General features: G+C 40.5%; 1 protein-coding gene across 1 annotated transcript; it reads right to left on the bottom strand.

Annotated features, from left to right (window-relative positions):
- Positions 1-23389: 23389 nt before the first annotated feature.
- LOC130393009 (uncharacterized) lies at positions 23390-25056 on the bottom strand. The gene is made up of 2 exons (XM_056603576.1): positions 24838-25056; positions 23390-24727 (listed from the first exon to the last, which is right to left on the bottom strand). The coding sequence occupies exons 1-2, from the start codon at positions 25045-25047 to the stop codon at positions 24083-24085; spliced, it is 855 nt and encodes a 284-aa protein (XP_056459551.1). The 5' UTR covers positions 25048-25056; the 3' UTR covers positions 23390-24082.
- Between the last annotated feature and the right edge of the window lie 210 nt (positions 25057-25266).

Here is a 25266-nt window from a genome sequence, read left to right as displayed (position 1 = left end):
AGCTTGAGAAGCTGGATATTCCTAGACATGTGTATCACTCTCACTAAAAGGGTTGGGGTGCTTCCTACACTGGTTGTTCAGAGGAATCTAACTACTAGTTGTCTGAACGTCAGGGAACAATTAGAGCATTTCAGTGCAGATAGGACAGCCAATGTTATATGGAAACAAATCCAACACAATCCCCTGATACCCGTTGTGGTTTGTTGTTGATGTTGTTAGAAGCCATTTGTTGTGTTTATGATTGCTGCTCCTGCAGGGGTGCGGCAGGTTGATTAATCTGTTTATTTTTTGTTTTTAAGATGGCCCATTTAAGCCTCTTTTATCTTCTTGACATGTTCTCATTCCCACATTGTCTGTCTGTCTGTCTGTCTGTCTGTCTGTCTGTCTGTCTGTCTGTCTGTCTGTCTGTCTGTCTGTCTGTCTGTCTGTCTGTCTGTCTGTCTGTCTGTCTGTCTGTCTGTCTGTCTGTCTGTCTGTCTGTCTGTCTGTCTGTCTCTCTCTCTCTCCCACCACTTGTTTGATCTTCAATGGGGAAGTTATTCTATCATAGTCTCAGAATAGATCGATTTTTTTTCGAACAAGCTCTTACGACTAGGGTTTCTTTATCTGTATGCATTTCTTTCCAAATGTACACTGATCATGTGACTAATGTACACTGACCATGCAACTAATTCTTGCCAGCACAGTGTTCATAACAAAGAACGACCAGTGAGCGCAGGCATTTATCAACTGCGTGTATCTCCCTGTGCCCCGGAGCTGTAAAGACCCTCCTCGATTAATAGACTAGCCAATATCTATAACATTACAGTCCCTTGGGTCCTATGTTTTTTTAGGGCCGTAATTAATCAACTAGTCAACCTTTTTTTGGGTGCCTGTCATGAGATTTCTGGAACTTTAGACGCTTGATATAGTGACGTATGTGGTGTTGACTGAAAGGTCAATTTTGGAGGAGACGATGGCGGATATATTGCGCTGCTGGACAATTAGAATGTTGAGGACACAGAAGACAGGCTTTGAATAAATTAGCCTACTTAAGCCCTTTTCGATGGAAAAACCAAAATCCTGAAATAAAAAGGTTTTGGACTGCTATACCGTCAATGTATATTCAATTAGATAATCCCCAGGTGAAGGAATCAAAGTCGCGGATATTAACTAAGTCTTGTGCACTTGAAATTTGTGATGGATACGGGATAATTGAATAGCAGTGGGTTTGACAGTGGAATAATCAGATAAGAGGAAGTAAATATCTTTCTTCAAACGGTGTGTGTGTGTGTGTGTGTGTGTGTGTGTGTGTGTGTGTGTGTGTGTGTGTGTGTGTGTGTGTGTGTGTGTGTGAGTATGAGTGTGTGCGTGTTTGTGTGTGTGCACACACACGCACAGACACAACCAAACACATACACACACAATGTAAGCCTACTAATTTGAGGTTACTAAATGACACAAAAGGTCAAAGTGATTGGAAGTCAATTAAGGACAATGTGGTGTACTAAAGCCCACAGGTTTGACCTTTCATTTCCCAGTCTATAGTACATCACACCTCATGTCCCCTAATGCAGGGCTTTCGAAGTCATCTGAAACCAACCATGCAGCTCATTATTGAGTAATTAGTTTTCTGTCCTAGTGGGACATGCATTATTGAGCATGTGGCACATTGTTTAAGCTGTGGGCTTGTTCTGTAGCACATTCCATGTCCCATTTACTCAGTAGGGCGATTTTGAGAATCAAAAAGACAAAAGATATGGGTGAGTAATACTTAAAGTCGTAATGTGTAACAATTCAATTAACTCATAGCTAGGGCTGAACGATTTATCGATTTGAAACCGACATCGCAGTGTAATAGGACGCGATTTTCGAATCGCGAAGGCTGCGATACAATGAAAGATAAAGTGTTTGTGCTAATGTTACACAATCTAACAACAGCACTGGAAGGCTGCTCTTCCAGTGCTATTCAAAACATGCAGTCTGAATTTGTCATTACTGGTCAAGTCGCACATTTTGCATCGTCTTTGAGTTAACTACATATTTGTAGAGTGGTAGAGCCACATATCTGTACCTCTTTATTTTCTGCAGTTTAGTTTGTGTGATTTGTTACTGATACTGACTTGAGGTCAGTAAGTTAATTTTTATTTTACAATTCAATAGTTAAATAAATAATAATACCAATTCATGCATCAAGTCATTTCAACACATGGCCTTTCCTTTAGGCCTGGCCTAAAGGAAAGTGCAGTTTATATGGTGACTGCATCAAATGTTGTGTATGTCATACATTTCAGCCCTACTCATAGCTTAAAATAACCTAGAAATATCTGAGGTCAATGCTCAACAATAGTACTTCAGTAACTTTCTCAATTAATTCACACCCTATATTTGATTTATTCCAAATAACATGCTTTCCAGCCCATACCGCTCTCTTTATTACCAACTCATTGCAACCTTTCAGCCCAGCAACAATAGTTTGCGTCAAACAGAGTGAACCATACACTGTTTTTAAGGGGGTTTTGTATTCTGAAAGTCTGCCGCCTACTCACTGGGAGGGGCTCAGTCTTGCACATTGTGACTTAAAAGGACAAAAGCGGTCTGGGTGGTCAAGCCACAAGCCTGCCACCAATGTATAAATTGCAAACAAAGACCTATCATTTTTGGAATCAATGTGTGTCAGTCAGTATGAAGTTGGTGGACAATATAAGTCTATCGCCCTACGAGTACTTTACAAAAAAATGTATCCAAAGGGCTATATTGGTATTTACATTTGTGACAGTTGCCTTCCTGCAAAATGCTCCTAGGCGGCTAGGCAACAAGGTGATTTTGACAAATTATAATGGTAATGTATGTTTAAGTGCAATAAGCAATGGGGGACAACTTTGATTTGTTAATGACTCGGACCTACATGTTACCACAACATTGTTGAATACTTGATCCGGATTTATCAATAACGTTGCAATGGTGTGCAACCCTAACCCTTAAAAGCAGGACACTTCTGCCTTTTAACAGTTTCACATCAATGTGCCACAAAAACCACATTAATAACCACATCTAATAGATCTGTTGACCAGATGCTTCCTTGATACAAGCAGATTTAAGTCAATCATATCCAATAATGTTACAGATGTTAGTTAACTAATATCTAATCTTTTTTGGTAACTGTGTGAACCAGAGTTCCTCTATGGGCTATTGGATAGGTTGCTAACCATGACCAAAGTACATTATTTCAAATAATGGGATAGCCCTTCATGGTTTATTCCTTAATTATACCATAGTTGGACCCTTGACAATATTGTATCGTTTTTTTCCAATGAATGTTATTCAACCACAGGGCTGAAGTAAACTGCCATCCAAATTCTGACAAACAATGACTACAAGTTGTATCAAGAATATATTTGTAATTAGAAATGCCTCCATTCCTTTAAAGTAGCTTATTACCAGCTGCTGCACCAGTGTTTATACAATCTATCAAGTCAAGGTGGCAGGCAACACATAATTAAATGAATAAATAAAATCTCTTTTTAGTGCAGAAAAACAGAAAACGATGTTGAAGATTCAAAGGCCTAAACCAGTTCATGACTTCCAATCCTTCAAAATATAAACGAAACAACTAATTTGAAACATTACAAATTCCATGATTTGCCTTAGTGAGAAACAATGTGTATAGGTAATTAACACAGTACTTTGAGGCAAGGAATTACAAAACTAAAAAGAATCATCCCCAGTAGGCAGCTTTTGCAGAAACCTAATGGAAGATTATATTGTTCATGATTGCTCTGTCAAAATATAGCAATCCTTTGTTTATACAATCTGTAAAGTTAAGGTTGCAGACAACATATCAATTAATTGACAAAATTGTCATGGAGTACCGAAAATAGATTCAAAGGCCTAAAGTAGTTCATTATTTTTAAAAGAGGAACTATCCTTCAAAAATATAAATGAAACAAATAATTCCAAAGTCACATCTTCCATCAATCCTAAAAGGTTTTCTAAGAGTTCTTCGAGCCAAGGAAATACTGAAAAAAATAAGAAGAGAAATCGTACTTCAAATTAAATACGATTTTGATGCAATAAAATCCTTCTCAGTCGACAGCAGTTGCAGAAACTTAATTAAAGATTATAATGATTACGATTGCTTTGTCAAAAAAAGGCAAACCGGTCAAATGACTGCCAAACTTTATTTCAATTTCCAGGACATAAATATGTGAACATACTTAGTTGAAATGCACCAATGATTAACGTGTTTTTTTTAATCATTATACCAGTGGTGTGCTCTCTATTAGCAAGTCTGGTCCTTTAATACCCTTGACCGTTTGACCCTTGACCCTTGACATTTGCACAAAAGCCCTCAAAAGCCCTAAAATGACCATTTCACTCCACTATATTCAAAGCTAATTGATAAACCTAATAACATCCTGGTGATTCCTAACATGATGCCATCCACGCAGATGCAGTGCGTAAAGTGACGTTGAGCTGTGGCTCTGAGTCGTAATTTCAAGGTTGTTGTATTCTCGGGTCACAGCTGGGGATCAGCCCTTATTCATTCCCCAAACCAAGGGCGGTGTGCGGATGTGACAGATGAAGTGTCCACTACGCAGTGACAACTCTCTGAAGCTCCCTCGAGCTCACCTGAATTGACTGTGAAATTGCATTTGAAGGGAAGACCTAAGCCTAGTCTCCAAAGCTGCAAATTGTTTTTCCTAACAAACTGGGGTTCTGTAACCAACTGGCTGACAGATCCCCCGAGCACAAGAGGGACTACAAAGAGAAGCGTTGGTGAGCGCAGTTGTTTTATATCGTGGAAACCTTTATTACTTTAATTATAATGGCCTCCATATACGTGTATGGATCATATTCAAGTGTTCCATACATGGACATGCAAGTTGTTGGCCATCTAAAGTAATCGACATGATACATCTTAAATGAAATAAAAAAAGGTCTTTCTAATCAAATAACATGCATTGATTTTGGTTATATGATTATGCTGCTACAATGAATTGTTGTTTTTTAAACAATTCAAAAAGTCCTATTTCAAACCACCAACCTCTTTTAATTATTTAGTGAATGTTTTGGATTAGAAAAAAATCAGTGACATTGTTATATTATTATTGCTATTCAAAAAGTCGCACAGGAACCCGACTAATTTTTACTTCTAAAGCTTTCGCCAAGGGGCCAATTTAAATGCTGTCAGTGCCGAGGCATTTGTACAGCGGTGGACTTCTATCTTTTTCAATCACAAAGGTTAGAGTCTCTCTGCACTTTCAAACGCATATGAGGTAACACTTCTTCAGGCTTTGTATACGGTCCAAATCAAGGAGGTACAAAGCAAGTTCCGGCTTCAGGACAAAGGACAATGTGGAGGTATTATTCAGTTCCTGTCGTCCCATTGAAATATGGGGCTCTAGCATTGGCTTTCTTGTGAATGGCATAACTATGCCTTCCATCTGTGCCCTAAATGTCACTCTTATATTTTCTTCCTCCGAACATGTGTTACAATTTTTCACTTTTAGTAAAACTGAAAACAATTGAGATAAAATGAATTCCAAAAAAGGCACTCTGTTAGTAATAGTCATGATCATCCAATTAATTGATTCTTGAACTTTGTCCAAGGAGATGCAAACACATGGGCGCTGAGTGAAACACATTAGGCATGGGCGTCAGAGACATCAGTCCTAAGTAGATGTTAAATGGACTACATTTATAAAGCGCTTTTCAGACCTGGAGCCACTCAAAGTGCTTTACAATTAGTATCTCACATTCACCCATTCATATACACTTTAATACACAGACGGGTGATACACAGCCATGCAAGGCAGCAGCCAGCTTCTCGGGAGCTATTAGAGTGAGGTGACAGACTCTTGCTTAGAGACACCTCAAGATTAGGGGAATCAGGGTCTTGATCCTGCACCCTTCCGATTCGCCTCTGAACCCCCATTTACAAGGCTAGGCAGGAAGAGATCAGAACAAGGTTTTGTGTAGGGAAAAGTGCTGCCGATAAGATTTTAGGAGCTATATAATTTGACATAATATGTTAGAAATACCAGAGCCATCCGTCAGCTATTAGTGAGTGAAATGCTTTGTGAGAATTTCTGTTCTGGTTGACTGCGCCTGCCTCTTTTCTGAGAAAATGTTATTTTAGACCGCTCTCGGCTACCTGACCAATCACAACATCTCTTTCCTCTTTGGTTAGGGGCAGTAAATCTTGCTTGACAATCACAGTTTTTTTTGGTTGTTTACGTACAAATTGCTTCTCTCAGTACCCTCTCTCAATGTATATCTTTCAAATCTTGCCTAGCAGCTTACATTAAAGTAAGGAAGGAGGGACTGATGTTGAAGGATGATATGTGAATTGACAAATGCCTGCTCCGGAGCTTCATCTGCTGATGAATTTGCCAATCAAAAAGATAAGAGGAAAAAAAGCAAGGGTGACATTTAATGTCAGTAAAAATGAAGCCATATTTAGACGTTCAGCCTGGCAGAACTTTTGGCAGAAAAGTCTGACTGGACAGAAAAAAAAGCCGAACAGACTATATTGTCATCAAGCAAATGATTATCTATCATACGCAAATGTTAGGATTTTTGCAATAAATATTGAACATATCAACATTTTTATATTAGCCACAGTGGTTAAACATGTTGTTTGGTGGATTTAGTGGCATCTAGCAGTGATGACCTATAGTGGTGATTTAAAGATGCATGTTGGAACTTCTAAAACAATCATTATTATATTAGTCATGCGATGAGATTCCTTGATATGTTTATATTGCTACTTAGTAATATAGTCTGTGAAACTATAGGTCATAGCTTTTAGGTAAGATAGTGGATATGAATAAAAAAATAAATAACATGTCATTTCTAGAGCCGTTTGTCCATTCTGGGTTGCTGTAGAAACTTGTAGGGGAACATGGTGGGCTCGTGGAAGTGTACCCACTCCCTATCTAGATAAACAGGGCTCTCATTCTCAGGTAGAGAAAATTCCTATTTTCATGTTGTTTAATCTACTATTGATGCACTTAGACACATCATCAGTGATGGAACCTAGGGTCATTGGTGTTTCGGGTCTTTCAACAACATACACCCTCACCCAGGCGACCCAGCCGGGATTGAATGAGTTCCGACTTGTGTCTTGTACCAACCGATCGCCCCTCTTGATCCAGAGCCATCTAGAGGCCTTCTCAGCTACCTCTGTGGTGGTCAATTTCTGCCCAGGTTGTTCCGCTCGATGCCACAGAATTTGCCGAAACTACACCGTGAAGTACACTTACATTTATTAAAAGCAATGTATGGATACAAAGAGAGGAGCATAAGAAAGACAGACATAAGAAAGCGAGAAGGGATGGAGCAAGAGAGAAAGGGTGAGAGTGAAAAGAGAACGAGAGAGATGGAGAGCAATAGAGACTGGGAAAGACTTAAAGCAAGATGGGGAGAATTAAATCAGAAACGAAACCTGATGCATCAGTCAATCAACAGTCAACCCTCGCCGAAGTTTTTATTGGTATAATTATTTCTCCATTTACGAACATGTTCTCTCCCCGTGTCAAGCCACATCCCCAACCCGTAGATCACTCGAGTCAGCGGGGACAACGTGTTGAATTTGTGACGCACTTGATCTTGCGATACCACCGTTTTGTGATGAAACACTTAACAAGCCATCGGGGTAGCAGGTTTGCTTGCTTGTAGCCAATGCCACCACTGTTCTCCATGAAGCTCCGTTCCCCGGTGAATTAATGAGATGGTAAGATCACACAGAACACATTGATGTACCTCGGATTGTCTCTACGGATTAGGGAGACAATATTTTTCTTTAAAAGGGGGCTCTATGGCTAAGACAGGCCAGTCAATCAGAGTGCAATTAGGTCACACCGCATAGTGCATTAGGATGTGTAGCTTCTGGTGGCTCTCAGATCCCCCTTGGGAGGGATAAGTAAGTGGGGTGAGACTGCTCTACTACCTGCTTTACTACATCTGCAAGTTTCAATGGTGCAATCCTGTTATCAAGGCACAGCAAGGGAACATACTACAGTCAGACTCAGTGTGTTGAATGCTACTTTTATTAAGAAAGCAATCACTTCCAGACCAAGTCTAGTTTGATTCTCTAGTCCTTTGCAAACAAAACACACCGACTGATTATTAAGTTATGCTTTCTCCTTATTTCCCTTGAATACAAGTCAACTTAATTATTCTGCAGGTTATTTTATTTTTTTGTCATTCATGCGGGGGGTCGTGGTCAGTCCGGCGGCGCTTTTCCCGAAACGAAAAACACCATTTGCAAGATGATGATAATGAAGTCTTCACTCTCTGCAAAGCTCTTTGAAATATTCGATATAAAAACCTTTTTATTGCATACGATTTCTTAGTCTGTGAAGTTTAAGACGGCCCATAACCCCAACTACACACCTCAACAGAAAGCCATTTGGCCCGGCATGACCTTTGGGCCAAGCCGGCGCATGAAAATGAAGAAAGAGTGGCCCCCAGTGGGAATAAAGTAGACATAAGTCTGGCAGGAAGCCATAGCATGCATACTGAACCCTTTATATTCTGAAGAGCCATAGCATGCATACTGAACCCTTTAAATCTGAAGAGCCATACCATGCATACTGAACCCTTAATATTTTGAAGAGCCATACCATGCATATGAACCCTTAATATTTGAAGAGCCATACCATGCATACTGAACCCTTTATATTGTGAATAGGACAACACCATGAGAGCTGATGACTGCTTCGACTGTCCCTCCTGTTTCTGTTTACTCTTTGGCATTGGAAAAGCATTGCTACTACTGTTATTGTGTCTTATGATTTTGTAGTTTTTATTTGTTATTTGAAAGACAAGTTTCCGCTGTGGCACATGAATTTCCAGTGTTGGATAAATAAAAAAAACATAATCCTTTCAAAAGAGCCCGTAGTATAGCTTTGTACGATGTGGTGTGGTTTTAAATGATTAAATGCCGAGCATAAAATATCTAAAAGAGACGATGAATTTCATGATGATTTAGTCGAAGAGACCCATGTTATTTGATGAAATAATACAATCATATTTAAGTTATTATACTTGAATAAGTAGTTATTCAAGATTTATTTTTTTTGGTAGAGCCCATTTTTGAATGCACAAATTCACTCACCCTAGGGAGAGTGTAACTAGATTAAAAAACTTTACATTTTAGTTTTTAACATGGCATTTGGATTATTTAAATGCCAATGAGGGTTTGGCAGTAACAGCTTGAGATTTTTTAATAAATGTAAATATGCAGCTATGTAACCTTGGACCTCTGGGTTTATGCTATCCTTGAAATAAGTCCAGTTCTTCCCCCCATTCTCCCGCACGTCCTTCCCAGGGGAGAGATTTGGGACGATGAAAGTTCCTTCCGTTCTGAATAATCAAGGGCCAGCCCCTTTTTTCCTTGATAAAGATGAAGACGAGTACGAAATGAACCTCATCTCTCACAGTGATTAATGTCCATGAAGTGTAATTAAAGACTTTTTAGTTAATTCCCCTGTCTCCACTCTTCGGTAACCATTTTTTATGCCCCCCCCCCACACCCGAGTGGTGGCTCTATTGTAATTGAATGTCATGTCTTTTTTTCCAGCACCAACTTACACCAATGTCTTTCTCCTGTGAAAAATACATGTTTTATGCTTGCTATTCTTAATTTATTTTTATGTAAAATGTACAGAAATAGCATTAGCATCAATACAATTTGAGGCAATGTAAGGGATAAGGCATTTCAATTCTAATGCTTTTAATGCTATGAGTGAATCACAAACTTGTGTGAATAACACATCCATCAAAGCTACCCTAACTATAGATAGTACTGTAGAGACATTGTTCTTAGTTTATTGTATTTATATTGTTGCATGCTCCATCTGTTGAATGCCAGCATCTGATTGTATACAGTGCAATACAAATGGACTGTGGGTTTATTAAGTAAAACAAGAATATCCCATCGGGAGATAGGATGTTAGCCCTTATTCGGTTGAGGTAAATACATTACGTCTAATACATGCAGCCCATGTTGGGATTGTGAATGTTCAGGCCACTGTTGGCTAATGTGAATTGCTAGTGGCAGAAGGGGCCCATGGTGCATTTTTCCCCCGGGGGGGCCCCAGAGGATCTGTCTAACCATGACGTCTGCCATTCAGTAATATCTGCAAAAAGACAGACACACTGAAGCAGCTGTCATTGTGACTTTGAAAGTCAGTCAGACCTTTCAGAGTAAGAGCCACATGTGGATCATGTGAGTGTTTGAAAGAGAAAAATACATTGTTCCATTAAAACAACCACTTCCCTGACTTTTATAATGGCCGGACACAATTGAAAACTAACATTTTTGGAAAAAGTTAAATTACAATATATGTGTTTTTAAATAAATGCCAGCCAACTGTTAGTGTGAGCATACATGGTGTGTGCGAAGTGCTACACTCATGAACTGACAAAGTGAAGTGAACAAATAAGTCAGACACGGTCCACAATATTTCATTTGCACTATTATGAACTACTCTGGTACTGTCGATTCATTCCATAAATGGCTAACTCGCACTCAGCCATCTGTTTAAGTGTCTGTGGGCATTGGTCAGTGGTGTGAATCTCACACAATATATCCCTTGTAAATCGATTTTATTGTAATTTATTTAATTTATGTATTCATATACACATGGGTGCTTGCAAGGGGGCCTGCCCGTAATTCCGACACCTCATTGTTCCGACGTCTCAATGGTCTGAAATACTTCCCATTAGATCGACATGCCACTATGCCGACGGTTCAATGTTACGAAACGTCGGCATAGTGGTCCGAAGTGCCGTTTGTCTGACTTTTCAAAAAGGAGGCTTATTAGGCCGACGGTTCAATATGCCGAATAGGCCTAAATATAAAGAGTTTTATTGCTCTCGCTCGCGCTCTCTCTTGTCACTTTGCTCTCCAATATTCATCGTGAACGTGATATGTGGGCCTAGGTTTTTTTTGGTGCATAGAGAGAAAGAGAGAGAGAGAGAGAGAGAGAGAGAGAGAGAGAGAGAGAGAGAGAGAGAGAGAGAGAGAGAGAGAGAGAGAGAGAGAGAGAGAGAAAACTCTTTATCTGTAGGCCTATTCGGCATATTGAACCGTCGGCCTAATGCGCCTCTTGTTTGACATATCGGAAAAAACGGCCCTTCGGAAAAATGGGTTCCGTTTTTGTATCATCGAACCGTCGGCATAGTGGCATGTCGGTCTAATGGGAAATATTTCGGACCATTTAGACGTCGGAACAATGAGGCGTCGGAATTACGGCATGGCACCCGTGCAAGGAGGAGGAAGTTAAATGAATAAAATGAATGTGTTTAAGTTACTGGATAGTGCAGGTCAGGGTGTTTGGCTTAAAGCCGGGAGGATCTTGGTTCATTCCCGAACGTGGTCATTATTAGGCATGTAGGCATTATTTCTGTATTTACTGTAAACTGCTGCAGATACAAAAGTAGTTTGTTTGTTGTATTCTATGAAGTACTCGTAAGTATGTGTTTTTGCTTTGATTTAATTTATGATAATTAATTATTCATCACCCTTAAGATAATAAGATGATCCAATCGTATCCATCCATATCACACCATCATATCACATCATATATCATACCATATCCTATCACACATAATTTCACATGTCACATCACATATTCTATTGCATTAAATCATATTATATATGTCAAATCATATCACCTAAGAGCATAGTGCAACATTACAAAATGTTGCAGACAAAGAAACTATACAGTGCCATTTCCAAAGCTTGAAGCTGTGGAAATCGCTTCCTTCTCAGATTCTTATTCAGCTCATTGTAAGAAAGGAGCTAATTAAATAATATATGAATGACTTTGCATCCCCGCGGCTTTCCCATTAACAATGCTGGTCCTTAGCCCAATGAGAAGTTAGAGTGAGCATTTAGCTGTGGCTCCATGTTCCCCAGGTCGGTGAATTGTCACTTAAAAAGTAGGATGGTGCAAATTCTCCTTTCATTACAATGTCTCTCTGTCCAGCAGCATTGCACTTCATGGCTCACGTGTTCATCTTTGTACCATGAGAGGCATAGGGCCTGCATGTGCAATGGCAAGTCGTTTGGGCTAGATAATTATGCAGCAGTATGATCAAAGACAGAAACTTGTGAATAATAGTACACCCTACTTCAGGGAGAAGCAATTATTTTACTGTTGGATTTACTTGCAAGCATTTGGTTACCATAAATGTATATTAAAAAAAACATGGTTAGTGGGGGGGGGGGGGCTTCTTCCAGCACTATACAGCTAATTATTCAGTTTAGTCCAGTTAGTTTGGCTAAGCCTCACTCATCTGTCTCCTTGTCGTTTGACCCAAAAGAAAACCCCAAATCTTGTGCAAAGCTACGCATGGATGTCTTGGAGACATTTGGATAATTAAAGTGAAATGGGGCAGATAATGGCTTTTAAAAACATTTTCAGCCATTTAATGAGCTTATTATTTGTTATGAAAAGGATGTGTCGATTGGAGGCAGTTTTGTCCCCCAGACCCACCTCTCCGTTAGGATTTGCACAGAATTGAACAGGCGAATAAATATTATCTAGACGATGCCAAACCGGAGCCCAATACACAGTGGGGTCTTTTATTTTTATATATTCGGCAAAATGTCACTTGTCATTCAAGCAGTTTGGTGATTAGAGTGCAACCAATCAATTGAAAGGCCGTTCCCCGAGTACCCTCGACCCCCCCCCCCCTTATTTTTGGAATACTCATTTAATTGATAATATACATGAGATGTGGCTTTTCCACTCTTGAGGCCGGATGATGGTTTCACAATTAAAATCCGGGCTCATCACGGCACGGGTTTATTGTCTTCAAATGGCGTTTATGTGCTGTTCATAGCAAGGATTGCCTCATTTACATTCAATAACTATGAGGGGGTCAATGATGCTGATTTGGGGAATAATCTTTCGGTGCTGTGTCAGGGTAAAGGCAAATTAGCCTGCCCATTTTCATGTCACACTTTGGTGCTATTTTCTATTCATTATTGCCGATCAATTAATTGCACGCACGTTTGTGTGTGTGTGTGTGTGTGTGTGTGTGTGTGTGTGTGTGTGTGTGTGTGTGTGTGTGTGTGTGTGTGTGTGTGTGTGTGTGTGTGTGTGTGTGTGTGCCAGTATAAATGAAAGACTTGTTTTGCATCAAATATCTCAATGAAGCGCTCCAAGTGGAAACAGAACAGTCTGAATGGGAGAAACAAGTCTCCCTGCTTTGTTCTTGTAAGGCTTGAATGCTTAACCTTATCTTTACCAGCAACACATCCTGGTACCAGGAAACATCCTAGCAACAGCACATTCCAGAATACATTCTTCTGTAATGAGGATCTTCTGGGTTATTTTCAATGCAATGAAAAATTTCAAAAAATGGGATGCTTTTGTTCAGGGAGAGATTCCTTTCTTTTTCTGTGTTAGGTGATTTATGTACTGGAAAGTGCCAATTAGCACAGGACAAACTGGCGCCATTACAGATGATGGGGGCAGAGGTTACCTGCATTGGACTTGACTGTTGGAGCATCTGATGGCTCCATCGATCAAGACCGCATCTGAGTCCGGGAATGATTTATGCTGTCACCATATCTGCCTCCCAAGCCTTGAATAACTGGGTCAGGCTGGACCTGTGCGTGTGAGTGTGAGTGTGAGTGTGAGTGTGTGTGTGAGTGAGTGTGTGTGTGTGTGTGTGTGTGTGTGTGTGTGTGCGTGCGTGTGTGTGTATGTACGGTTTTGGGACGTCATATTAGAGTTGGCTTTTGATGCTTTTGAGAGGTTTAAGCGCAGCAGATCACACCTGCCATTGCAGCAAGCCACCTTGGTTCTGATCTCCGCCTGCAAATTGACAGCCAGCCAAGGGAATCAAAGATAATTCCATGTGCCCGCGACAGAGAGTGCGTGTGGGTTTGATGGCTCACAGTGTATGTATTGAAATAAGTAAACTGTCGGATGGCGCTAATGGTGGTAAGGCTGGAAGGATTTAGGTGACATCATAACCGAAGGGTGCCTGAGCAGCAGGGGACTACGAAATGGGGTCTATGTGTCGTGTTGACCAATGAGGATGAACTTGATGGGATCCTGCACACAAGCTACAAGGTGTCACCTATATATTCATAATATGACATTAATCATTTTATATTTTCTTGAACAAATAAGCACCGGGATTAGGTTCCTTTATGCTACTGCCATGAACAACTTATTCTGGTAAACACCTGCCTTGGGCAAGATAAAAGTGTGTTCTCTCTCTCTCTCTCTCCTCTCTCTCTCTCTCTCTCTCTCTCTCTCTCTCTCTCTCTCTCTCTCTCTCTCTCTCTCTCTCTCTCTCTCTCGAATTTTATGTATTACAGAGACATATTTAACATTTTTCACCAATTTTCCTCCGCGTTGTGGAAAATAAATAGCTGCCCTGCTTTTGGACCCATTAATGCTGCGCGAGGCGTGCCTCTATCCACTCCACGCTGTGTACCGGGCAAACACAAAGGTCAGCATACACAGCCGCTTCCTCCATTACTCATTTTAAGTATGCCGTTTGACACTCCAATCCCCCTCCCTCCTCCCCCTCCCCCCCTATCCCCCTACCGGTTCGGCCCTGTGTTCCCAGGGGCCTCATTTCTCCCTTTCAAAAGAGATGCATGCATGCAAACCCACGGTGGACCGTGTCCTGGCGACGGCGGCCGGGGAACCAAGTGCCTCCATTATCAGGAGGCTGAGGCTCCCGCTCGCACTGTGCCCTGCTGCCGTTTTTCATGCGTTTATAGCTTTGTGTCTGCTGGTGGTGGAGGAGGAGGAGGAGGAGCAGCAGCTAAAGGGGTACCACTTGTTCACAAGGTCCAGTCTATGGTCCCCACGCCTGAACCAAAGAAGATGGTAGTCCCTGACTGGTCATGCTGCTGCAACGCTTCACTGCTATATATATTCATTTTTTTTATCAAGCGATGAAGGAGGGGATTGTAAGAATAAAAATGCAGTCGTTTTCTGGAGTCATCATTTCCTTTTTCTGGGGAAATTTGCCTTTGGAACTTCCTAGCTTCTATTAATATATATATATACTGTATATATATATATATATATATATATATACACACACAGTCACTATAAAATACAGCCATTAAAAAAAAGTACCAGCCTTGGTCTCTAGTATCATATATTAGTAGATTACTTTGACATATGTTTTGCAAGTTCACAAATTTGCTGGTGCGGGTTTGTGAAGTGAGGTAACTGAGTGTTAATTGCATTTAGCATTGTTTATTATTAATTAATCCCTCTTCATTCACAGTGCATACATTACTTTCCAAAGATACCTGCTGAGTGTGGGCCCGCATGGCAGCCTGTGCACTAATAATAATATATGTTAACCCACTGAATTTATTTGATTGCATTTTGAAAATGTAATGTATGTAATATAACTTTGTAATATTTAAATTTGTGGTTTGTTTGGAGAAATCGCTTTCGGAATCGAGAAGGACAAAAGTATAAATCAGTTTTGTGGTGTAATTTAATTACAATGACGTGTGTATCCAAAGTGTCCTGGAACAAGACTTGTATCTCATCAGCTATTCATTTAATTCTGTTGGTTGTCCATCTTGTGTTGGCACCCAACAAGCGATTGTTATCAGATAGCAGATTGTGGTCAGATAAGGGATATCGCTTAATTGCTAATGAGCTGTGGCACGGGGCCGTGCTGCAAGGCACCAAATGCCATCGGGAGACTATGAATAGCCCTGATGATTGAGACTGAGTAGGAGGCAAGTCGCTGATAGAGAAAATGTGTTGAGAATCCGCCACCCCCAATCCCCTCCACCGTCGCTCTGCCGAGACTTCCTGTGGTGAATCATCCTGTTGATTCTCCTCCCAGGCCTGTCCACCGGGCCCCTGTCTAGACACTGAACGGAAGTAATGGCCCTTCATCAACAACCACAATACTTTTCTTTAAGAACGGCTGTATGTATGTATATTTTCACTTCCCTTTGGCAAGCAGAGCGCAGAGTCCAGACTGCAACGGTAAACCTGCGTAAATATTGACGATTTGGTCAGGAAGACATAACAGATCTCTGTGTGGTAGCTGTACATCTTATATAATCACTAATATGTAACACAGACTCACAGTTAAGACAGCCAATTAAAATCCAAATGTATTTCTGGGGGCAGAAGACAGGAAAATAGCTGAAGCTACTGCTGAGAGACTTGTCATCATGACACAAAAAACACTGCCCTCCATGACGAATCCAACAGCATTCATGCACATGCTGTCAAAAAAGACATCTGGGATGCAATTGGACTCCCTCCCAGAATCAGTGGTATAAATTCTCAACTCTTTTTCACTTCACTGTATAACTTTGTGGACTGACACACTGCTGCTCTCTACTTTTGTTTGTTGTTGCACAGTGTACCAGCCTCGTGAGACCATCCAGATATTTAAGTTGAATATCAGCCTTGCCTTGGCTGAGCAGCAATTGATTTTCGCAGTTGGGTGTTGTTCAAAAAGCTCTAGCCAATCAGATGAAAAAAACAGACGCTCTTGCCTGCTTCCCTTTGTGCTGAATTCTGATGAAAAGTAAAGCATTAGAATAATGACCATTGTGGATCGGCGTTTTTCACCAAATACCCATGACCAAGGTTGGGTGAGGGAGAAACCAAATCTGAGAGTCCTACAGTTTTCATCATCATCAACTCTCTACCAAGTAGACAGCGGAGGTCTCGAACCGATAATAAAGACAATAATCAATTGGAGTGGAAACAAGCGATAATTGTCAAGAAGGCGTTACACTATAAAATCATTGGTTCCACTTGTTGGTGACACAATACATCAAAGTAGTACATGCAGTTGAAACATAAATTGTTTCAACTGCACTTGGTTGCGCGCTACAGCATTTTACTCCAGCATTGACTAGCATTCATAGGAAAACTAGCGGAGAGATTGCACCTGCAACATATTTGTGCTTCTAACACACACAGACACACACTCACACACACCACACACCCTCACAGACCAAGTCGCAAAGCTGTCAAATGCACGTCAGTGTGAGCAGGAGGAACTTCAAACAAAATGTCACAAAGTAACAAGTTCCACCGAGCTAAACCAAATGTATGCTTATGCTTCTCTCAAGGTTTTTTTTATCTCCCTGAAAAGATAAACTAGAATAAACTATATACAACAAATACCCCTCCCCCTGAAAAAACACACACACACACACACACACACACACACACACACACACACACACACACACACACACACACACACACACACACACACACACACACACACACACACACACACACACACACACGATGACTAATTTGGGATTGTGGATGTTACCACTGGCGGAGTTAACGTGGTGCACCAAGGCCTATTAGCCAGCACAGCCTGAGCCGTCAGGAGAATCCTGCCTGACACGGACTGTCAAAGGAGCAGAGTGGGATGGAGGGCCAGTAATTGCAGCCATGGCAAAGTTAAAGACTGTTTAAGGCAGAATGGCCGTCATTGTTTCACATTCGTGAGATATGTTAACGGCACTGCACGGACCCAAACACAATCACAAAGACATGAACACACACACATACTGAGGTTCCTTTGAAATATTAAGGATGCCATGGTTAACACATTAATTTTCAAAAGAACAGCTGGAAACTAATGGTTTCTGTCATTTTGCGTTGTACTTCTCAAGCTGAAATTCAGTATTTTTTAGACATAACATTAGATTTGTTTTACTTGTGGCAATTTTCACCAAGCAAACATTTTACTGGAGTAAAAATTGACCTTGAACTGCAGTTCACCAAAGCAGCTGCTGTACTATTTTCCCCACATGAACATATTCCTGACACGATAATGTATTTGGCCCACTCGCAAAATGTTGTTCGCTTTTTGTTCGCTTTTTGGCTGATACAATTACCGGGAAATATATTTTGCAGATCAGGTTGGTGTTGTGGAGATCCTTTGAGTTCATAGTTTGAGGCGGATGTGAAAATGCCATCTGTCATTAGAACTCATTGAAACACAATTCTCCATTTCAGTTTGTGTAAATCAAATCCTTCAGGGGATAGACAGGATTGTTCCAGAAGACGGAACACTTCAGCTTAAGCGCTTTAAAAAAAATATGAATTGTGGGCAAGGTTGGATGATCCTCTAGGTAGGCAGAAGAAAATGGAAGAAAGAGTCACTTTGACTGTAAAGTGGTAAAACTTTATAAACAATAGTTATTTGTGAAAAGTAATCCCACTGGGACAGGTTTGTTTTGTAAATCTAGTCGAGAGGAGGTCAAAGTCCTCGAATATTTGCACACCATATAAACAATGCTCTGCATAGAAGGCCAAATGCAAGCCTCTGCGATATTCCCAGTTAATCAATCCTATGCAAACATTGACCTTGAAGAGGGAATAGCCTGATATGAAAAGCCTAATTTCCATGGTCAAGCATGCCTTGACTCCCTCCTTGGAAGAAAAAAAACATTTAGCATAGAGTTGATTTCGAATCAATTTCTTCCTTTTAAGAATTACATAGCAGGGCTATTCTGTTTTCACAGTGAACATCAAAGTTATCTGACCTTGATGGATTTACATCTATCTGATGAAATAAAAATAAAATACAAAACTTTGAAAATGTATTATAATACCTTTCTTAGTAGTGCACCCACTGAGGGATATTCTGCATGATAAATCCAACTTCGGGATCCTAAACCCTCGTTCCTAAGGTCAGTTGGCAGGGAAAGCGGTTGACAGTTCTTTAATTCAGCCATGCCAGATGGTCCCTTCCCCACACGTTGGCATTCACTGGTGATACTCAGAAGGTGAGGACACCAGAAATAACCTTCGATGCCAAGTGCCCCTGAATCTCAGCTGTCAAGGGTGAACTCTAACCAGCGAATAAGTGTGACAATTTTAAGTGGAGGAAGATGTGCTCTATATTTATTAAAGTGGACAATCTACTTCTGTTGAAGAGCTGTTAAGAGAGCTAAATTGTATAACTTGTGGATTGGTGCCAAAAGATTCTTCTTGAACAAACGGTGAATGCTTTCTTGAGGAAAGTTGAATGAATGTATTTTTCCACTTTAAGTCTATTTTCCCAATATTTAATGATGTGGACTGCATTTTTTAAAATTGGTCCAGCATTAAGCGAGAGCACCTCAGCCTCGCCAAGCCTAACCCTGTCAATGTAAGTCCTAGACCTACGTTGTGCTTAAATGACAGGCTCAGATTGTTATTATAGGTGTCTGACAACATTATAGAAATGATCCCTACAGAGAAATAAAACATTTTCTTGACCTTTTCGCTTGATCAGATCTGAAGAAGACTTGAGTTGATTTGTTGCTGTAAAATTAAAGGATAACTGGACCCTTTTTTCCAGAACCCTTAAAAAAATGAAGTTTGTAGCTTTTTCAATGTTTAAAAGAGGCCAAAAGATACCTAAAAGTTCTACATACTCATAAAAAGGATTGGTAGAACAACAGTTTGCAATCTTTTTTCGTTTATGGCAATTGCAATTTCATCAAAACTCTCCACTCAGTTAAAACCACCTATTTTCTCTGTGATCATTTGAGCAGATAGGTCTTCTTTCATGCAATGGATGCTTTGTGTCTTCGGAACATTGAAGCCCTTCTGTAACCAAGCCGAATTTGGAACGATGAGGTGATTCACAGTAATCCTACGTGATATCATAGTTTTGTAAAACTTCAGTAGGTTTAGATTCAGGCAGGGAAGGATATAAAGTATGAATTTACTTTATTTTCTCCAAACATTTGAATATTCGGTTGGAAAACCTAACGATTATCATAACCTTGAAATTATGTATTCGGGCCAACACTAATCAACAAACCAAATGCATTTCTCAAGCACTCCTGAGTGCAGCGTTTGAACACTGAGTGCCATTTTTGAGGAAAGGAGACAGCTGGATGACAAAATCTTTGGGAGAATTGAAGTTGTGATGATTATTAAAAATATATTTCTTTTTGATCAGACTATTATTACAAATCAGGCACACATATTGAAGTTGGAAAGCTGCTATCTTGTAAAAAAAAATGTCATCATGAAAATAGATAATATCAAATACCTTGCTATTAAACTTTGAAGACCATTGATCGCATACAAATCTGAAAAATTGTAGAAACTTGTGTCCTGAAAAAAAGAGATCAGGTCAATCGCTTCATGACGCAACACTTTTGTGCTCAGTGTAGCTACAGGGTATGCCAAATAGCAACGTTTTTATGTATTGTTAATGATCCAAATATGAGTGAAGCCCTGGACTGTTTCATTTTGTTGACAGTTTAAATTATTTTGAGCAAAAGATTGATTTGCATCTTTATCATTGGTTGAACACATGTCTAGCTGCACTGTATTATTAGTTATACCACGTTCAGGACAAGAAGACTGATTAGACTAATCTATAATAATATTCTAGTCTTTCTGATAATGAACACAACGATAACCTATAAAATGTGAAGATCAGTCAATATGTAAACGCCAAATGTAAAGATCACTGCTCATGAAATGTCAGCCAAAACAACTGGGCTACATACTGTATGTTTAGTTTTACTTTCTACAAATAAATAAATGAAGGGGCTGTACTTCTCTCATTGCAATAGCCAATCCAATAGCCAATAATAACAATGAAATACTAAACTTAAGCCAATTGTCAGAGGCATCCCTTTGCTGTTGCTATTACACATTTTGACACTGTACTCGAAATAATACTAAGCAGCACATTTTGATGAAATATGTCGGCCAATTTGATTGCATCTAATTATTTCTTCCTTTCTTTAATCAAATCGACCCATCATACTCCTCCTTTTATTTTTGTTCTCATGTAACTCACACCATCGGTTTGACAGACAGGTTAAGCTTCCAACTCACTATCTTACAAATATATGTTATATGTATTGTTTTTAAAATTGAAAAAGGATAACGGGGCTGTGTTGTTTGTGTGGGCCATGGCACAGGTGTTTATAGGGACGGGGGCAACATTTGAAGTTGGGTTAATTTTATTCAACTTATCGAGTTGTGAGAGGCGCAGTCTGTCCTTTCAGAATCATTGAGTGACAGGATTGACTGTCACTGGCTCGAATGAAATGGGGGAGACGATTTGTGCCAATGCTTTGTCTGGTTTCGATTAAATCCTGCTTCCCCTTCTGAGCAAATAGTTATACAAGTACAATGTGTCTGAAGATAAGTGATTCACTTGAAAACAAGTTTACAACTAATCACAAGCTGCAACACATGCATTACACATAGCAAACTCTCAATATAGGACTATATTTCTTAAAGGTGACATATTATTCCACCATGGTAAGGTTTACAGGTTCAAGTGTTAAGGTATCAGGGAGCCCACAGTATCAGCTGTTAGTCAAACATGTAATTTGTGTTTAGGAGTCTAGGAAGGATGGAGGTGTGTTACGACCCAAGGCAACTTTTTGGTACATTATTTAGTATCATCGTTGTGTATGAATGTTAGAATTAGCGTCATTGTCTATGCAATGTGCCACACGTTGTGGCTTTATACTGAGAAGCTTAACCCTCACTCGGACAAGGAGATAAACCAAAAATAACCCACTGCTCATACGGAGCTCCACACCCCCAAACCCCGTTGTGTTATACGATAGAGCTTAAACCCCTCTCGGACCCAGCAGCCAGCCAGGCAGAGCTCCCTCTCTGGGGCTGTAGCTAGATACTACTTGAAATTGTGTGAGTGAGTTGGGGAGGAGCTGGCCCTGGGTCGAGGGTTTGGCTGGCCCTAGAGGTGGAGCTGGTCTACGTAGGTCAAGCTCTACCCATTGGCCCTGCAGTAAGCAGCCTCTCAATAGACCGGACAGCAACACCTACACCACTCTTGAGATAATGGCGATGACAATTATTGTGTTACAAAACCTTTTCTCTCCACCGGATCAGAAGCCAGCAAACCACCTTGATTCGTCCTGCCTCTCACCGATTAGCCACTCTCGGCCTGAGCAGAGGTAATGTGCAACAAATCTTGAAAGGTTACGACCATCAAGAGAATAAACTCCATGAGATGCAATAAACCAACAAACTAATGTCATACTAGCTTGATAGTGAAACCATGGGCATATAGTATGGAAATTTCGGGGAAAGAGCATGATATTATTCATTGACAACATGCATATTTCATAGAATGAGTGCATTATTGTGGTTCGGAATTGGTCTGGTGCATATACAGACTTTGCGTTGTTTTGTTTATATCTACAGCTGCATGTCAGTGTATGTCTAGAATTTGAAAATTCTCTCTCCCTCTGTCTTTCTCTCTTCCTCACTCATCTCTTCCTCCCCTCCCCCCCCCCCAACCTTCTCACAATTTAAAAACAAGAGGAAGAGATGACTCAAGCTATTGAACATCTCATAATGATGGCAGTATAATCGGCCCATTAAACATTCTTGTGTCCCATTGTCGGACGTGTACAGTGGCATAAGATGGCAAATTAAGCAAGATGGCCTACCCCAAATGGTGTAGACTTAGAAAGTAAAGGGTCTTTTAATATATCGAGATATGAAAGCCTTATGTCCACCTGTCCTGCATAATTTTCTGATAACATTCAGCGCAATTCTTTCTCTTTTTTTGTTAGAGGTTGATGAGAGAAGGACGCGTCCCCCGGCCCCCGTCCCCCCCTATTGCCTCAAAGCTGCTGCTGTTCTTCGCACTGTTTCACAGAGAAAGACTGCCTTCTGCAGCGTGAGATAAAAAGTGACGAGAGGTGACAAATTCACCACGGCTTTGTGTTCTCACAGTTTGTAGGGATTCTAAGGCGAGGCTTGAAATACGGTGACGCTGGCTGACAGGGATTTTGTCGGCCTGAACTTGCCACACATTGAGGCGTTGAGACAACCCCCCATCGCCCCCGACAAGAAATGTCTTGGAAACTCAAACCATTTTTTTTCTTTTTTTTATCCACTCGCCCAGGAAGGGTCAGACAGCAAGGTGAAAGAGTTGCAAGGTTGATTCAAAACGGCGGCAGCATAAAATACTCCGTTGACATGTCGAACACGACAAGGGACTGACCCATGAAGGCCTCTTTAGATATAATGTACATATGTCTCCTCAAAAAAGGCAGTACACAAATAGATAATGTTCTTTAGGGAAATAGGCTGTACACACACACACACACACACACACACACACACACACACACACACACACCCACGTGTGGGTGTGTGTGTGTGTTTATACAGATAGCTCTATATAGATAGTTTATATAGATAGCTCTATATATACTTATTTATAATAAATCAATAGGTAGAGTGTAGTGTTATAATGTTGGGCTGTACCAAACAAAAAAAGTGACTCTAAACTTCAACTCTGATTCACCAGTTCAATCGATTATTCTAAACGTTTTTCCAGTCGCATAGAGTATAACGCTAATTGGCTTACAGTTTTTTCCTATCGTTTTCGGTCATGTACCCATACTATGGTCACTTTTCCCTATCACTTAACACAGTGGGCTTTAGAGACACACACCTCTGCATATCTGTTAACCTTTGGTGCAAAATGCACTACAACAACCGCACCACAAACAATGCTGCCATAACTTAACACATGTTTCCTCTCAGAACACTATGACCTAAAAAACACTAACATCTTGAAGCATTGCCAATTGCATATATAAAATGTTGCTGTGTCCTCCAGTTTGGCATAGATTTCCTGTAGTGTTGCATTGAAAAAAAGAGAAAAAACACAGACAAACACTTCTTTGGACTACAGTAATAAAGTTTGTAATATTACAGTATGACAATCCAAGCCAAGTATCTGCTGACAGTGTTCATATGTCGGTTTACCTCCCACAAAAGATGTCATAATTGAGTGTGGTAAATGTACTGTAATTGTAAATACAGTAAATACTGTAAGTGTTTTATGAGAAACTGAGAATAACAATTTTCAGTTTTTGTAATGCAAATTACATACAGTAAGTACGTAATATATGATCCAGAAACAAATCACAAACACAACAGTTTTTTTCGCTGTGCTTTACTTTTTGGAGATTTTGTCACAGTGCAAGTATTACACAAAACAGAAAATACATTACAAAGTCAAAAAATGCAATGCACAAAACCTGCACATAATGTATATTACAGTAGCCCAACAGTGGCGCAGAATTGGGCTAATCCCTCCTATCCTCCGCATTTGGCCACAAATTTTCATCTACGTCGCAACGTATGGTTTCTCTTGCCATACAACGTGGATAAAATCTTTTGGAATGCCTTATCCAGGCCTGGATATCTTCTGGGGCCATACACCCAGCAGCCATTGCCTCTAATAGGGACATCTGGTCCAGAGGGCGGTGGTCATAGACCTTCCATCTCCACGCCGAAAAGAATTCCTCGATGGGGTTGAGGAAAGGAGAGTAAGGCGGAAGGAAAAGTGACATCATCCTAGGATGCGCCGCAAACCACCCTGTGACTTGCCGGGAGTGGTGAAAGGCCACATTGTCCCATACAATTACATACGTTGGTAGATTCTGCCTGTCTACCTCTCTTGCTGTGAGCCTTTCGTAAAGCTCATCTATGAAGGCAATTAGGCGTTCGGTGTTGTATGGGCCTATGCCGGCCTTCTGCAGCTGCAGTCCATCGTTCGAAATTGCTGCGCACATGGTGATGTTCGCAACCCTCTGGCCTGGAACATCTATCGTGGCCCTTTTCCCAATCAGGTTCCTTCCACGGCGACGTGTTTTTGCCAGGTTGAAGCCAGCCTCATCCACAAAGATGAACGCATGTTCATTCTCACTGGCTTCAAGTTCCATGGCTCTCTTCAGGAAATTAGAGAATACACAAGATACCATAAGACAAAAATGGCATAGCTTACAGTTTTGTGCAAAATCACAATCAACATGACAGTGTGTCCTGTGTTCAGTCTTACCTGGACGTATTGGTACCGGAGTTCCTTTATCCGCTCAGAGTTCCTCTCGAAGGGGACAGTGTAAAGCTGCTTCATTCGAATTTGGTGCTTTTTCAGCACTCTGGCGATGGTCGTGGTGCCAACATTCTCAATGTTGGCAAATACACCAATATCTGCGATGATGTTTGCACTAATTTCTCTTAGCCTTATACTATTGTAAGCAATAACCATTTGCACTATTGCATTTCTTGTGGCAAAGTGAATTTTCTTCCCCCCTCCGAGTGGGGCAACCGTTGGGTCCTACAATAGTGAGTCAGACACAAATGCACTGATACGTCAGGAGAGTTTTGGAGACTTCTCACATCACATTACTACTGTTACAAACACATCAGTCAGAATGCTGTAAATACTGTATGGTACCTGTTAGTTTGTGTGAAAACCCTCACGATT

Source organism: Gadus chalcogrammus, chromosome 12, assembly GCF_026213295.1.
Source record: "Gadus chalcogrammus isolate NIFS_2021 chromosome 12, NIFS_Gcha_1.0, whole genome shotgun sequence".
Lineage (NCBI taxonomy): Eukaryota > Metazoa > Chordata > Actinopteri > Gadiformes > Gadidae > Gadus > Gadus chalcogrammus.
The sequence above is the reverse complement of the archived record's forward strand: the minus strand, read 5'-3'. Positions and strand labels throughout refer to the sequence as shown.

Excerpts from the sequence above, each read along its gene's own strand:
- LOC130393009 (XM_056603576.1), bottom strand. The coding sequence starts at position 25,047 with ATGGTTATTGCTTACAATAGTATAAGGCTAAGAGAAATTAGTGCAAAC. Across the intron at positions 24,728-24,837 it reads TCCGGTACCAATACGTCCAG|AGAGCCATGGAACTTGAAGC; the intron begins GTAAGACTGAAC and ends AATTTCCTGAAG.